Below are 13,880 nucleotides of genomic sequence, written 5' to 3'. Positions count from 1 at the left end.
CACCTCCAGGGATGCAGCTGCTGAGGCTGAGCAGGCGGGTCACCCAGATATTCCTCCGGGAGCCTGTGGCCGAGTTAGGCTCCCCGTGCCGCATGCCGAAGGGCCCCGAGAAGCCCGGGGTGCCGCGGTGGGGCTTGGCTCCCCCGTCCTCCACTCCGGCCGGCCGCGCGGTTCGTTCTGTGGGAACCCCGATGGCCGGTGGCTTTGGGGTCGGGCTGTGAAGGGTGGTGCATGTGTGCGCCGGCGCCGAGCCCCCCCGGGCCTAGAGGCCAGGGTCAGGGTGAAGCGACTCCGAAGCTGGGGAGCAGGTCCCTGGGGTGCACAGAGGGTTGGGGGTCCTCTGGGAGGTACAGCCACGGAGGCTGCTGAGGCAGCAGTGGAGGGCCCGGGGCTGAGGTGGAGGCCCAGAGGTTCTGTAGGAACACTCTCGGGGTGTTGATAGGGCAGCAAGCCCTTGCTGGGCCCTGGAGGGACCCTCTGTGCGGGACACTGTTGGGGGCACAGACTCTCCCCCACCTGGCTTGTCTTCTGTGAGGTTACCTGCAGGTCCCGGGGAGGGGGCGGTGAGGGCAGGTAGTCCACATGTCAGAGGGTCCCGAGGTAAAACAGATGACCCTGTGGGGCGGGGGACCCCCTTTCCTTGCCAGGCTGGCTGTCCCCACCCTCCCTACCTCTGTCCCTGTCCACTTTCCCCACTCCCTGCCCACTTGAGTCAGAGGCCGAGTGTCTGCCCAGGGCCCCCCCAGCTTCTCCCCTATGAGGGTCACTGGCCCGGGGGCCGTGGGGCAGGGTGCAGGGGCCCCTGGCCGGCCCTGGGACTCAGGACCCCGTGGAAGGAGCTGGTTGTGGAGGACCTGTTGACAGGTCCCTGGGGGAGACTGGTCTTCCTGCCCTTTTTTTTTTGGTCAGTTGACTTTATTTTTGAGCACACACTTCACTGGTTTTTAGCCTATTTACAGATCGGAGTAGTTACCAAGATAGAACATCTCCTTACCCCACAAAGGAGCTCCGCCCCCTTTAGCAGCCCCTGCCCACTCTCCCCTGCCTCGGCCCGGCGACCACGGATGCGCTCGTGCCTCTGCAGATTTGCCTATTCTGGACTTTTCTTAGCAACAGACCCCTGTAACAGGCGACCCGCTGTGACCGGCCGCTTCCGCGGAGCGCCGTGTTTCTGAGGCTCGTCGGCGCTGCCGTGGCCTGAGCCTCGTGCCTTTGCGCCGTCGGGCGATGTTCCGGGGGCGGAAGGTCCGCTCAGCGGCGGCTGCACATCTGGGCTGTGTCTGCCCTTCGCCCGTCGTGGGGAGCGCTGCTGTGAACACTGGACGTGGGGACGTGTGGACGTGTGGCTTCAGTTCTCTTGGGGACACACTGGTCTCCCCACTTTGGGCACCAGCTCTGGAACCCCAGACCCGGCTTGAGCCCCATTGTTCACCAGCGGTTTGGCCGTGGCCTTGTGTCAGACCCACTGTCCTGTCCTCGCCTGTCACATGGGGGTGCAGAAAGATGGCATCAGGGTTGCAAGCACTCAGCGGGCTGCTCGCCCTAGGGGTGAGGGTGGGGGGGTGCCGAGGAAGTGGGAGGTGTCGCCCGAGGGGTCTTCGGGGGGAGCTGTGCGTGGGGAGTGCCCCACAAGTACCAGTCCTCCGGCCCGTGGGGCCTTCGTTGGCAGCCTGGTGAGGGGGTCCGGAAAAGGCTGTCCCGGCCACTCCTGGCTTCCTTCCTGCCTTTGCTCCAGGGTGCAGCCCCCTGGCCACTTACAGATGGGACAGGAGGCCGGAGGTGCCAGGGGCCAGGCATCTGGGGCCTCCCACGCCGCACACGTGTGGCTGTCGCCCCCTGCTGGCTGATGGTGGAGGGAGCGCAGCCTTCGGCCTCAGGCGGATGCGTGTGTGTGTGTGTGTGTGTGTGTGTGTGTGTGTGTGTGTGTGTTTTCTCTGCCTTCCACCTGCCTCCCCCGAACCCCTCTGGGACACAAGAACCCTTTCCATCGTCCAGACGAGGAAACCGAGGCACAGAGTGGGTTGGGCCCTTCTTCAGGTCACAGCCCGCAGAGCCTTGCCCAAGCCCAGCTTTCCCGGCCCCCAAGGCTATGGGGCCCATCCTCTATGTGGAGCCCGGAGAAGGTCCAGAGGGGTGGGCGGATGGGGAGGGTGCAGAGGAGCTAGCCCGCGGCAGAAAGTTCTGGGCCCTGAGGGTCTCCACACAGCGTGGCCTGGCTGGGCAGGCCCCCAGGGTGATGGCCACATAAACCAGCTCACCAAGTCTGCCTGGTCACTGGGGTTCAGTGACCGAGAAAGAAACCAAGACTCAGAGAAGGGACGGATGTGCTGGGAACCCCGGCTCCCGGGCCGCCTCCCTACCTGCTTGCACACATGCTGGCCGGGGTGCTTGGCGTTTTCTGTCTGGCCTCCCGCACTTGCTGGCCCCCGTTAGACCCACTCCCAGTGTCCTCTGACCTCCTGGCTTCTGTTGGCCCTGGGGAGCGCCATCCTCCAGTCCTTGTCTGGGCACTCCTTTTATGGGACCCTAAGCTGGGGTCCCCCTGCAGCCCGAGGCACACCACCTGGGCCAGGAATCCTTGTGGAAAAGCGGCTGGGGACCCTGGGCAGACACGCAGCCTCTGAAATAGGTGGGCCCAACACCAGAAGTCCCGATCCCCTCCTCACCTGGCCTTGTCCCCTGCTCCACGGGTTGTGGGGAGTTGGATGCCTGGTTGCCATTTAAAGTGTTCGCTGAGTGGCATCTGGGTGGCTCAGTCAGTTAAGCGTCTGCCTTCAGCTCAGGTCATGATCTCGGGGTCCTGGGATCGAGCCCCGCATCGGGCTCCCTGCTCAGCTGGGAGCTTCTCATTTTCCTTTTGTCACTCTCCTCCCCCCATTCCCCACTTGTGCTCTCTGCTCTCTCTCTCAAATAAATAAATATAATCTGTATTTTATTTTAGTTATATTTAGTTTTTGAAGGTGCTGAATTTGGTGGCATCCGTCAGGTGCCAGACTGGTTGGAAGTTCAGGGCAGGGAGGCGGGGCTCCCCTAGAGGAGTGTCCCTGCGGGTGGGGGTGGCGGTGAGGGTGAAGTCTAGTTTAACCCACTCACCTGGCGTCGGGGGAACGGTGGCAGTTTTGGAGGCAGGCCCCCTGAGGCTTGCTGGGGCATCTTCGGCAGCTCCCGCCCTTCTGTGAGCTGCACTCACTTCCTCTGGGCAACAGATAACAGACCCTGGCCCTGGGCTGTGGAGAGGAGCCTGCGGGGCGGGGTGGGGTTCCGCGGGCGGCCGCCCTGTCCTCTGCCCTGGCCCCGGCCTCACACCCTGCCCCCTTTCCGCATCACTCAGCACCCCTGTCCGCCTGCGTGGGCCCAGGGACCTCTTCCTGCTGCTGGTCGCACCTCTGGCCACCACCCGGGAGCCATTCGGGACCAGCTAAAACGCGATTCCTTCCCCCAGGGCCCGGCTTGCCTGGTACCCGAGCCGTCCTCGCCCCCCTCCGCCGGCTACAGCTCTGCGGGACAGAAGCCAGAGGCTGTCGTGCACGCCATGAAGGTGAGGGCCACAGCCCGCTCCCTCGGGGGGCCCCCAGGTCCCTGGTGCAGTGCGGGACCCGGAAGCTTCCACCCCACATTTGCTCGGAGTCCGTGGGTGTCTGAGCAGCAGGGCGGGAGGGGAGCGGCCCGGACGCCTGGAACACCTCGGGGAGGGAGTTGGAGGTGTGGGTTAGCAGGACCAAGTGGGCCACACGTTGTCACCCGTCTGCCATCCCAGTAGCGGGAAGCTGATACCTGGGCCAGGAAGGGGGCGGGCGGGCACTCCCTCCGAGTCGGAGAGGTGGGGGCAGGGCTGGGGTAGGACTCGGGCTCCGGCCTCCCAGGCCCAGCCTCACCTGCAGGTGCAGCTCCGGGGTCGGGGGGGCGCTGGCTCCCCGGCCCACGCCTGCCATGGCTGCGCCCCTCACCCCTCGTGTGCGTGGACGCGAGCCGGTGCGGGCAGTGACCCCACGTGTGCAAGTGAGTGCTGTCCTAGTGTCACTTCATCCGAGCCGGGGGCCCCGGGTTGCAGTGAGTGCACCTGTCCCAGGGTAGTCCCCCCCGCCAACCTGTCGTCCCTGCTCCCAGGTGACCTGTCCTCAGCTTTGCCCCCAGCGGTGATATGGGGGTGTGGCTTCCCTTGCGGAGGGTCGCTGGGGTGAGGGAAGAGGACCGGCCCGTCGGGTGTCTCCATGCCCCCCCACCCTGGCTGGCACCCAGAGGCTCAGGGTCCTTGGCTCCCAGGTGCAGCCTCCCCACTGACCCTGCGGCCGGTTCCCCGCAGGTCTTGGAGGTGCACGAGAACTTGGACCGGCAGCTCCAGGACAGCTGTGAGGAGGACCTGAGTGAGAAGGAGAAGGCCATCGTCCGCGAGATGTGCAACGTGAGGCGCTTCCCGGGGCCGGGGCCCGTCGGTGCGGGCAGGGCGGGTCCCCGTGTGGGCAGCGCCGCGGACCTGGAGGCCCGGCCTGTCCTCACCCCCCAGCCTGTCCCAGTTGTCCCCGAGAGGGGGGGCCCTGACCTCTGCAGGCCTGTCCGTCCCTGGAGCACCGCCCCCAGCCCCCTGGGACGGGTCCCGTTCAGCCCACGTATCCCACCCCTTGGCCCCGGGTGGCTGCTGGTCACACGGGTGGCGGTCAGACCAGAGGTGCTGGTGGGCCCCTACAAGGCTGGGGCTGCATTTGCTTCTGGAAGCCGGGCTATTTCTGTGGCCACCCAGGCCGGGGAGGGCCTCACCCCCGACCCACCTGGCCAGTGTGCGTCCTCTCTGGACCCTCGTGGGAGCCAGCAGGGGGCTGCACTGGGCCTCACCTGGGGCCCGGTGTCCTGAGTGCCCCCGCCTCCTAGGCTGCCTCCTGCCTCGGCCCCACGTGGCCTCAGTTTCCCCTCCCGGCCCCATGGCTCTGGGGACGTGGGTGATTTTGAGGGGCCCGAGGCAGTGTGGGTGCCCGGGGCCGGCGGGCGGGCTCGGGTGGGCTCTGCACTCACAGCTCGCCCCCGCCCACAGGTGGTCTGGCGAAAACTGGGAGACGCGGCCAGCTCCAAGCCCTCCATCCGGCAGCACCTGTCTGGGAACCAGTTCAAGGGGCCTTTGTAGGGCCGCGCCTCCGTGGACGTGGACTGGCCCCGCGGGGCGCCCAGGACGAGTCGCAGCCACCGCGTTCGTTTCCTGTGGTGAATTGTACATAGGCCGCCGCCCGCCGTGGCCCGGGCACCCTCCGTCTCCCTCCTCACACACCAGCACACGGAAGACGAGAGGCTGCCGGCCGGGCCCCGCGGCGGAGCGGCCCCGACAGCCTCGTTCCTGCTCTGGGGCCCCACTGCCGAGAGGCCGAAGGCCGCCCTGGGACGCCGGGTCCCGGGGTCACCCCAGGCTGGGCCCGGCCTTGGCGGAGGGGAGCCTTCCACCCCCTGGCTGCCACCCGCGCTGGGCAGAGGCCACTGGCAGCTAGACCCGACGCAGGGGGCACCGCTTCTCACCCCTCCGCTCTGGCCTGAACACCAGCTCACCGAGCACTGCGTCCCAAGTCGCGGACAGGGAAGCTTGGTGTGTGTGGCCGGCTGGAGGCCCCGAGGCCCTTCCTTTGGCAACCCCCCCCCCCCGCCCCATGCCCAGCTCCCTGCTGCAAGCTGCTGCTTGGTTTCAGGGTTCTTGCCCCCAGCTCCAAACACACACACTCGCTGCAGAGTCCCCCCACCCCGGGCCAGGTCGTGCCCTAGCTTTTCGGGTCCCTCCTGCCCAGTGCCCGAGGCCTCTCCATTTCTGTGGTTCCCATGACGGGCCAGGGAGGTAGGAGGCTGAGCCCCACGCTCTCTCTCTCTAGGTGGGGAGCACCGGGCTGAGCTGGGCCTCTGGTAGCCCCCAGAGCCCGGCCCCAGCCGGGGTCACTGTGGACAGAGCTGCACGGACTGGCCCTTAGGAGACTTCTGCCCTCTCTGGAAGGAGCCTGACCTGGCTCTGGCTTTAATTGGCTGTGTGACCTTCAGCAAGTCACTCAGCTTCTCTGGGCCCCTGGTGGGAAAACGAGGTCTCAGGTTCTCTGGGCCGTGCTCACCACCCGAGGCCACCGGCTTTGTTCAGCCTGGGCCTCCATCACGGCCCGCGCGCCCAGGTGGTCCATCCAGCCAGAGGCCGCTGCTGGCGGGGCTGGATGGAGCCAGGGACCGAGTGGGCCTCCACTGCCTTGCTGCCTCCTCAAAGGTGCTGTCACCTCCCCTCTCTGAGCCTCAGTGTCCTCCACTGGAGAAGGGACGGCCTCAGGCCCTCCTCGCAGGGCTCGGGGTCAAACGAGACCTTCAGTGTAAATGACCGTGTACAAACTATAGAGTGTGATAGAGAAACGTTGAAATGGTGGGGAAGGTGAGGCCCAGAGGGTGGGTGATCGGGGGCACATTACAGACGAGCTCCCGGATGCTGGGAGGTGGGCGGGCCACCGTGAATGCTGTTGGCACCGGCCCTGACGGCCACTCGGTCCGTCCGTCCTCCACTGTCCGGTGGCGCTCAGCTCCGTGCCGCAAGCACTTGAAGAGCCCAGAAGATGGCTTTTGCAGCAGGCAGGCTTCATCCAGGCCCGCATGACGGACGGGGGCCAGGCGAGGGGATGGGGGAGGCCACCCTGTTCCTAGAGCCCCGGCGGGAACTCTGCGCCGTTCCCTCCATCTGTCGGCCATCGGCGCCCTTGGGTCGGTCGTACACTCTCAGGGGAAAGGCTCGCAGCCCTCATTGTGCCCAGGGAGTGCTAAGTGGGTGCTGGTGACGGCGACAGGCATGTTCCTCTTGCCCTGGGTGTTACAGGGAGCTCTGGGCTCTTCCTGGAGGGAGCTTGCCAGCAGGTCAGGTGGTGAGCTACCTGTCACTAGGGGTATGCATTTGAAGCTGGGGAACACCCTTGGTCATGGTACCAGGCAATTCGTGCCCTAGTGGGCAGTGAGCTGGGGGGCAGAGGCCCCCTCTGGATCTTGGGAGTCCAAAGAACCACAGAGCAGCCCGGGGGGGGGGGGATGGGTCCATTTTGGGTGGAAGCCACACCTGGGAGCCCAGTTGTCATGTCTGGATCAGGTTGGCTTGGCCACCACTGAAAATAAGCAATAAGTAAGGGCTCCTGGTATCTGCAGATCTGCAAACTGACCCAGGGAAGAACAGCTTTGACAGGACCGTCCCCGCTCCGGAAGGAAGTGACCCTGTCCCTCATGCTGTGGTGGCGTTCAGGGGTCAGGTGGAGCGTTTCTGCCTGGACCCTCCTGTGCCCCATGGAGGCAGCAGAACCAGGCGCAGACCCACCGCTGCTCGTGTTCCTGAGCCAAGTGCATGGGGATGGCTTTCAAGGACAGAACTGTACCTGTGACAGTCATCTAACATAATAAGCTGTTAAAAAAAAAAAAAAAGCCAGCAGCGCCCCTGCCTGACCCCACGGGGCAGGGGGTGGGCGGGTGCAGTGGGAGCCCACAGGCTGGGAAGGGTCAGAGGAGCCTCACGACAGGGGCAGCCAGGGGCCAGGTGAGCACGAGTCCCAGCCCTGCCCGCAACACGGACGTGCGTCTGGTGACGTCGGGTGACCCTCCTCCCCTCCGGAGCCTTAGCTGTAGAAGCTCACGGTGGGGGGAGGGGTGTTGCTGAACTTGGTGCCCTTTCACAAAGGTCCCTTTACGTTTCAGATACTCTGATTCTAGATCTTGAAGCCCCGTGTGACACCTGTACTGGGGCTTCAGTTCCCACTGTGATGGATGTCACCCTTCCAGCCTCACGCCAGGTGGCCAAGCCCATCCTGGGATCAGAATCTGCTGAGCACATTTTTTTAGGGTGGCACATTTTTATCCAAAAGTTATTAGCTACACATCAGTGTTTAAAGAGAAAAAAGTGACCTTTCATTTTTTTTTTCTTGGAAACTTGAGAGGAAACAAAATACATACTACTGATTTTTTTTTTTTTTTTTTAAGAAACAAGCTAAATGCATGACTGCAGAGCGGTAGAGGTGTCTATTTTTCATACTGTAGGGGGGAGTATTTGTGCTGCTTTCTGGACTTGGGCTGGAACGTTCGGTTCCCGGCCCTGGGCCGTCAGCCATGCTGTTTTCCATGGTGGGTGACTGCCGTGAGAACCGGGGCCAGCCCCTCGCCCGGCTCCAGGAGGAGCTGGGAGCTGTGGACCCCTGTGCCCGTTTCTACCTTCCACTGAACCACTTTGATTTGGGGAGAGAAAGAGATAGAACTTTTGATAGTGTGGTAAAAACATTGATTTGAACTATTTTAGTAAAAGGAACAGAAGATTGTGATCGTGTATACTTTGCGTTAGATAAATAAAGGCTCTTGGCAAGCCTCCGTGGTGGGTGCGCAGTGCTTGTTTCGGGGGGGTCCACCGGGCAGAGGGCCACGGCCCCTGGGAGCACCTCAGGTGGGGGGTTCGGCCCGGTGCTGGAGACCACAGACGGCTGCTCCCTTGTGGGTCCTAGGGGCCCATGTTCTGCGCAGGCGCCTCCGACACTTCCACGCTGGTTCGGAACGCACCGGGTTCCTCCGAGGGGAGCCCATGCAGGCACAGGGTGTGGGGGGCTGGCCCGCGAGGACAGACCCAAAAGGGCGCTGCCTTGGGGGACGTGGGGTCAGGCCTGGGGCTTGTGAGGCCAGCGTCCCTCTGGACTTCAGACCCTGGGGCTGCTTACGGCCTGGGGCCCCACCTTGTGCAGAAGAAACAAAAGGGTCGTTTCAGAACGGGTTTTATTTGGATAAATGACCGAAGGAGCCGTATCTGTAACCAAGATGGAATTCACAGTATGTTGTTACATTCACACTTAAAAAATAGATTTCTATGTACAGGAATTTGCAAATTGATGTAAACATACATTACTTTCCAAGTACATTTCTCCCCTTCTCTCTGGAGGAAAAAGAACAAAGCCATCCAACAAGGCAACCCCTTCAAAATAAGTTTAATACAAAGGATGTAAATATCTCCAAATCAAAAAAGTGGTTCGTCTGACCTACTGGGTGTTGGGAGGGAACGTCACGGAATGAAAGCGATGACAACAGCTTGACTTCAGATGGAACTGGACTATTTAAAATGGATTTTCCAGGAAAAATAGGCACTGATTTCTAGAAGGAAATTCACTCCTTACTGAAGCTATTTCTTGAGCCAATATGGCTGGTTAACGTTTTCACGAGTACAAATAACCCAGTGCAGGACCCCCCGACGCCACCAGCTGAGACCAAGCGCGCGGTCGGATCGAAATGCGCTGCGCGGGCTTATACTGAAAGCCCCTGGCCCCATTCTCCAGATTGGAGGACCACCCCCCAGCTTCATCTCGGGCCCGGGCCTTTCTTCCCATACTGCAACTGTCTAGCATTATAGAAGGTACCCTGCCGCTTACCCACTTAAACTACTCTTCAAGTTGATTAGAAAAACTTGTTAAAAAAAACAAAGGGGAAAAAAAGGCATCACGTTATCTCATCCAGGCTGCCCGCCCCAGCCCCCCAACTGGAGGCATGCCAGGTGGGGGGATGGGTGGGGGCACGGGTGGCTGTCCTCCTGGGGGGACGGCCGGAGGTGGGTAGCTAGCCGGTGGCAGGCCCAGGCCTGGAGGAGGGTGAGGAGGGACTGCATGGGTGGGGGGCAGGCGTGGGGGTGGGGGTGGGAAGTTGGGGTTGTAGGTGGGGGGAGGAGGGGGATAGCCGGGAGTGGGGGGAGGAATGGCAGGAGGGGGGAAGGAGGCTGGGGGAGGGGGCACTGGCGGAGGGGGCGGGTTGGGCGGGTAGACGTGTGGGTGGTAGGGCAGGTGAGCCGGCGGGCCGTAGGCTGGGGGCAGGGCCCCGTAGGAGGGGCCCTCGGTCTTCATCATGGACTGCAGGCTCTGGTAACCCTCTCCGGACATGTAGGAGCTGGTGGTAGACATCCCGGTCATGTAGCTGGAGGGCGGCGGCGGCGGCGGCCGGTGTGGCAGCGGCGGCGGCTGGTGCACGGGCGCCGGGTGGGCCGGAGGAGGAATCTGGACTTTGGGAAGGTCACTGGTGTCCACGGGGCCCGGGGGCTCCGCCTCGCCTAAGGGAGCTGAGAGGGGAGGCTTCCGGTCTGCAGAGGAGAGACAAGTCACTGCCTGGCCCTGGGGTGGCTCCCAGGGCTTCCTTGTGCAGGGACACGTCCACGGACGACCTCAGGGTGGGGAAGGCCACCCCGGAAGCCAGGAGCTCCCCAGAGTTCTCATGCCCCAGCCCCCCGCTATAGCACCGGCGGGGCTGCTGCTCTTCCCCAGGGCCAAGGTCACAGAGAACAGCGACAGCTCTCGCTGCCGGTGCCCGCTGCCCCCACGAGGACCCGCTCCCCCCAGCATGGCCGGGTCTCCCTCCCCCGGTCCTTACCACCCCGGCCAAGGCCGAGCCCGCAGTGCCTGGAGCCCCTCCTGCTAGTACAGACGGGAGTGGGCCCTTCTGCTTGCCTGTCTCTGCCTAGAGACCGTGGGGCCGGGGCCATGTCACCTTAGTCTGCAGCACGGGCAGCGAGCGCAAAGTCTGCGAGGCGGGCAGGTGAGTGAGGCAACATTTAAAACCGTAACGAACAAGTCTCTGACATTCCCGGTGAAGCCGCCAAAGGAGCAGCTCCGCCTGGAGTTTACTAAGAGAAGTGACCTCAGCCCCCAGCGCGTCCTCTCAGGAGCGCAGCCCCCCGCCGCCTTCGTCCAGAGCCTCACTGCAACATTTCTACCTGTGATTCCCCTCTGCATTCGTGGTCAGATACCTGCAGAATGACACCGGGACACCCCACCAGCGGTGGACAATCACTGAGAAAGTGTGTTCTTAGGATAATTCCTAAGGCGGCCCAGAAGTCAAGGGCAAATCACAGGAGCCAAGATCTCTGGGTCCAGAGAACACCAAAGAGTAAGGGCCACGAAGGGGTTTCGGGTCTCCCAGCATGTGGCCTCGTGTGCTCCCTGGGGCTCCGAGCAGCCCCGACTGTGCCGACACGGACGTGCAACGTGCCCAGGGTGGGCGTCCGCGGGGGCCTCACTGCTCTTGCCAAGTGAGCTGGGACATCTTCGCCCGACAGCCGCGTCCCTGGGGCCCAGCCTGAACGAACCAGCAGGCCCACCCAAGGCAGGAGGTCAGGCATGCCTACGGAGAAACGTGGGCTCCAGGGTAGGACCAGGGGCCTTTTAGTTCCAAAGCTGACCAGAGAACATAAAGTATGAACTTGAGGCCTGTGGACAAAAGGGCCAACCACCTTGAATTCCTTGTGTGTGTCACTTCACGGCGCCTGGGTCCGCTAACACGCTCCTCCACCTGTGAGACATCACTTCCTGTCACCTAAGGCTGCTGCCTCCCCAAGTCACCCGTGCATCCGCCTGTCCTCTGTAACTCGGCCTGGAACAAGTGGCCTCTCCAGGCACCTGTGCTGCTCTCTTCATCCTCGCTCTGACACCTGCCACCACCACCAGCCGCCCTCGGAGACATCCCTGGTGACCTAAGTGCCTCTTCCTGCCTCCTGCGCCTCATTAGGAACTGTGGTTCCCCAAACCACAGATCCTCCTCCTCTGAGCCTTCTTTTCCACCCGCCTCCCATGAAGTAGTGACGGGACCTCGCTGGAGTGAGCTCCTGTGGCCTGGCCCCCCGATCCCTCTGCGTCCAGCTCCACTTCCAGCAACTGCGGCTGCCGGACTCCACGCTCCCTCCCACCGCAGTCCTTCTAGCAGCCCAGCTGGCTCCCACCACCTGCTGCTGGGACCTTCACCCTTCCTGCCTGCTGCCCGTGGTGGGAGCTCCGTGCATTCTGCGGGGCTCCTGACACCGTGCCCAGAACACCCTTGCCCCGCAGTGTGTAGCTCTCTCCCTGCCCTGGGCTCCCCAGGCCACCACACCTCTTCTCAGCCACACCCCTGGGCACAGGAGCTGGGGATCTGCGCTTGCTTGCGGGGGAGATACTACATAAATACTGAAATGACCTACTGCAGGTGCCTTTTTAAGCAGGCTTCATACTGGAATGGGAACTGTAGAATTTGTCCCAAAGCAGAAAATGATGCCCCTATTTTCCCAAAGCTTCTAAAGTGCTGACTGACCATAAGCAGAAAGAAATATAATGCGTGATACCTTTGCCCCAGGCACTCGGCGCTGGGAGCCCAAACGTGAGCCGTAGGGTGGGGCGGGCCGACCCAGCACCCCTCAGAACACACACAACTCCTGCCCACCCCAGCTCCCTGCTCATCTTCCAGAACGCTGCCCCAGGGAGAGAACACTATATCCCTTATGAGGCTTCTCCTCTGGGTTTACATGGCGCCAAGGAAGCTTCCCAGTTCCCTGTGGGCCTGTCGAGAACTCGTATGCTTTATTCTCCACTTGACTCTGAGCAACTGCTTACTCGTCCAAATGTACCCAGACGATGTCCTGCCACTGTAGGAAGCAGACGTGTGAGAGACTGGGGCCTAAGATCTACACCAGTCCTGCCGGGTCAAGGTTCATAAACTGTCAGGGCTTCGTCAGGGCTTTGTTTTCCTAAAACTGATTCTACACTTACTTATCCTGCACAGTTTGGCCTTTATGCACATAAGAGGCCAGAGAATATCCAGATATACTTGGAATTTACAACATCCTCAAAAGATCTGGTTTGTGAAAGACAAACACCATTTTTTGAAAGATCCTTGGTCATTATCTTCTTTTAAAATTTTGGCTACCAGGTCTCCCTTCTACAGACGTGGCCCGGGCCTTCCCGAGTCTGCCCTTCAAAAAAGCAGAGAGAAAAGCTGGCCCTCCCACGCTGCTTTTAGCAGACACTTACCTGGAGGTGGGTGGGCTGGAGGCAACGGAGGGTGAGTGGTCTCAATTTTGGGGATTTTAGGTGGTGGTGGTTCTAAAAAGGAAAAGGAGATTGAAAAATAACTCATGCTTCTTCATGCGAATAAACATGTCATAATGAAAGAAAAAGAAGAAAAAGGAAAATGTGCCATTCAGGAATTCCTTTGGGGAACACGAGACGAAAGCTTTAGGGAACTTGAGGGAGACCTCAGCAAAACCATTAGGTGCTAATCCTTTCACGAGAACCAAACAAGTCTAACAAACACCATCCCCCAACCCAAGTAAAACCGCCTGCTGGCTTCTCACAGCCGTTTCCACATCTACCTGACTTCCTTGCTGACCATCCCGGACAAGGCCTTCCAACAATATGAGAGAAGCAAAATACTGTCTCGGTTACCTGGCGGGGGGAAGGGGGGGCCTACCGGGTGCACAGTCCTGTCACCCAGCCCTGAGGGCTCACGGGAGAAACCTTCCCCTTTGTATTCTTCATTGGGCACATTTTAAGTCTATTTTCTTCCTCACAAATATGTGCTCCCATTGGCAGCACATCAGAAGGACATGAACGACGTCAGAGGAGATCCAGAGGCTGCAGAGCCAGCGTAAAAGCCAACAGGACACTTGGGAGCGGAGCACACAGCCCACCCGTCGGGGTCCAGCGGCTACGGGCAACCAGCACCCACAGCGACGACACCCAGTAGCCACGCCAGACTACACTAAACCCAGTATCCTGTGTTTATGAGGGTAGGGAGTGTGTACACGTAATGGAAAAAGAACTCCCATCTTTGTGCTTGCTCGTATGTTTTGACCCTTTCTTACGGAAACTCACTTTATTCTGGCTCGTACACTGTTCTGATCGGATTCTACTCTAGCGTCGCTGAGCCTGTCCTGGTTTCCTCTGTCCCAAACAGGCCGAATTCCAAGTCCAGGGATGTGTCTGTCTGTATCCGCTTCCCGGGGGATCAAGTCCTCTCTCCTCTAGGTGGATGAACGGTACATCTGGGCCTCTAGCTTCTCTCTCTCTCCCAAAGCCGTGGACCTGACTTTTGAGCTCCACCCTAGACCCAGCAGCTCGCATGATGCCTTCCCAGCT

The 13,880-nt window shown here is 61.4% G+C and overlaps 2 protein-coding genes across 19 annotated transcripts in view; one reads left to right on the top strand and one right to left on the bottom strand.

The window, feature by feature from the left end:
* CCDC85C (coiled-coil domain containing 85C) overlaps positions 1-8,338 on the top strand; it is a 74,942-nt gene extending 66,604 nt beyond the window's left edge. For all 17 annotated transcript variants that reach the window (XM_078054195.1, XM_078054192.1, XM_078054206.1 and 14 more), the window contains 3 exons: positions 3,443-3,538; positions 4,304-4,402; positions 5,027-8,338. In XM_078054195.1, the coding sequence (XP_077910321.1) occupies positions 3,443-3,538; positions 4,304-4,402; positions 5,027-5,116 (285 nt within the window). In that variant the 3' untranslated portion in view covers positions 5,117-8,338. The remainder of the gene's footprint in view (positions 1-3,442; positions 3,539-4,303; positions 4,403-5,026) is intronic.
* A 378-nt stretch (positions 8,339-8,716) lies between these two features.
* The window catches only part of CCNK (cyclin K), a 29,063-nt gene continuing 23,899 nt past the window's right edge, over positions 8,717-13,880 (bottom strand). For both annotated transcript variants that reach the window (XM_036065374.2, XM_078054191.1), the window contains exons 10-11: positions 12,774-12,845; positions 8,717-10,078 (exon numbers count right to left, since the gene is read on the bottom strand). In XM_036065374.2, coding sequence (XP_035921267.1) covers positions 9,453-10,078; positions 12,774-12,845 — 698 coding nt within the window. In that variant the 3' untranslated portion in view covers positions 8,717-9,452. The remainder of the gene's footprint in view (positions 10,079-12,773; positions 12,846-13,880) is intronic.

The sequence above is a fragment of the Halichoerus grypus genome, chromosome 8 (genome assembly GCF_964656455.1).
Source record: "Halichoerus grypus chromosome 8, mHalGry1.hap1.1, whole genome shotgun sequence".
Classification (NCBI taxonomy): Eukaryota; Metazoa; Chordata; class Mammalia; order Carnivora; family Phocidae; genus Halichoerus; species Halichoerus grypus.
This window is presented reverse-complemented; position numbering and strand designations above follow the sequence as displayed.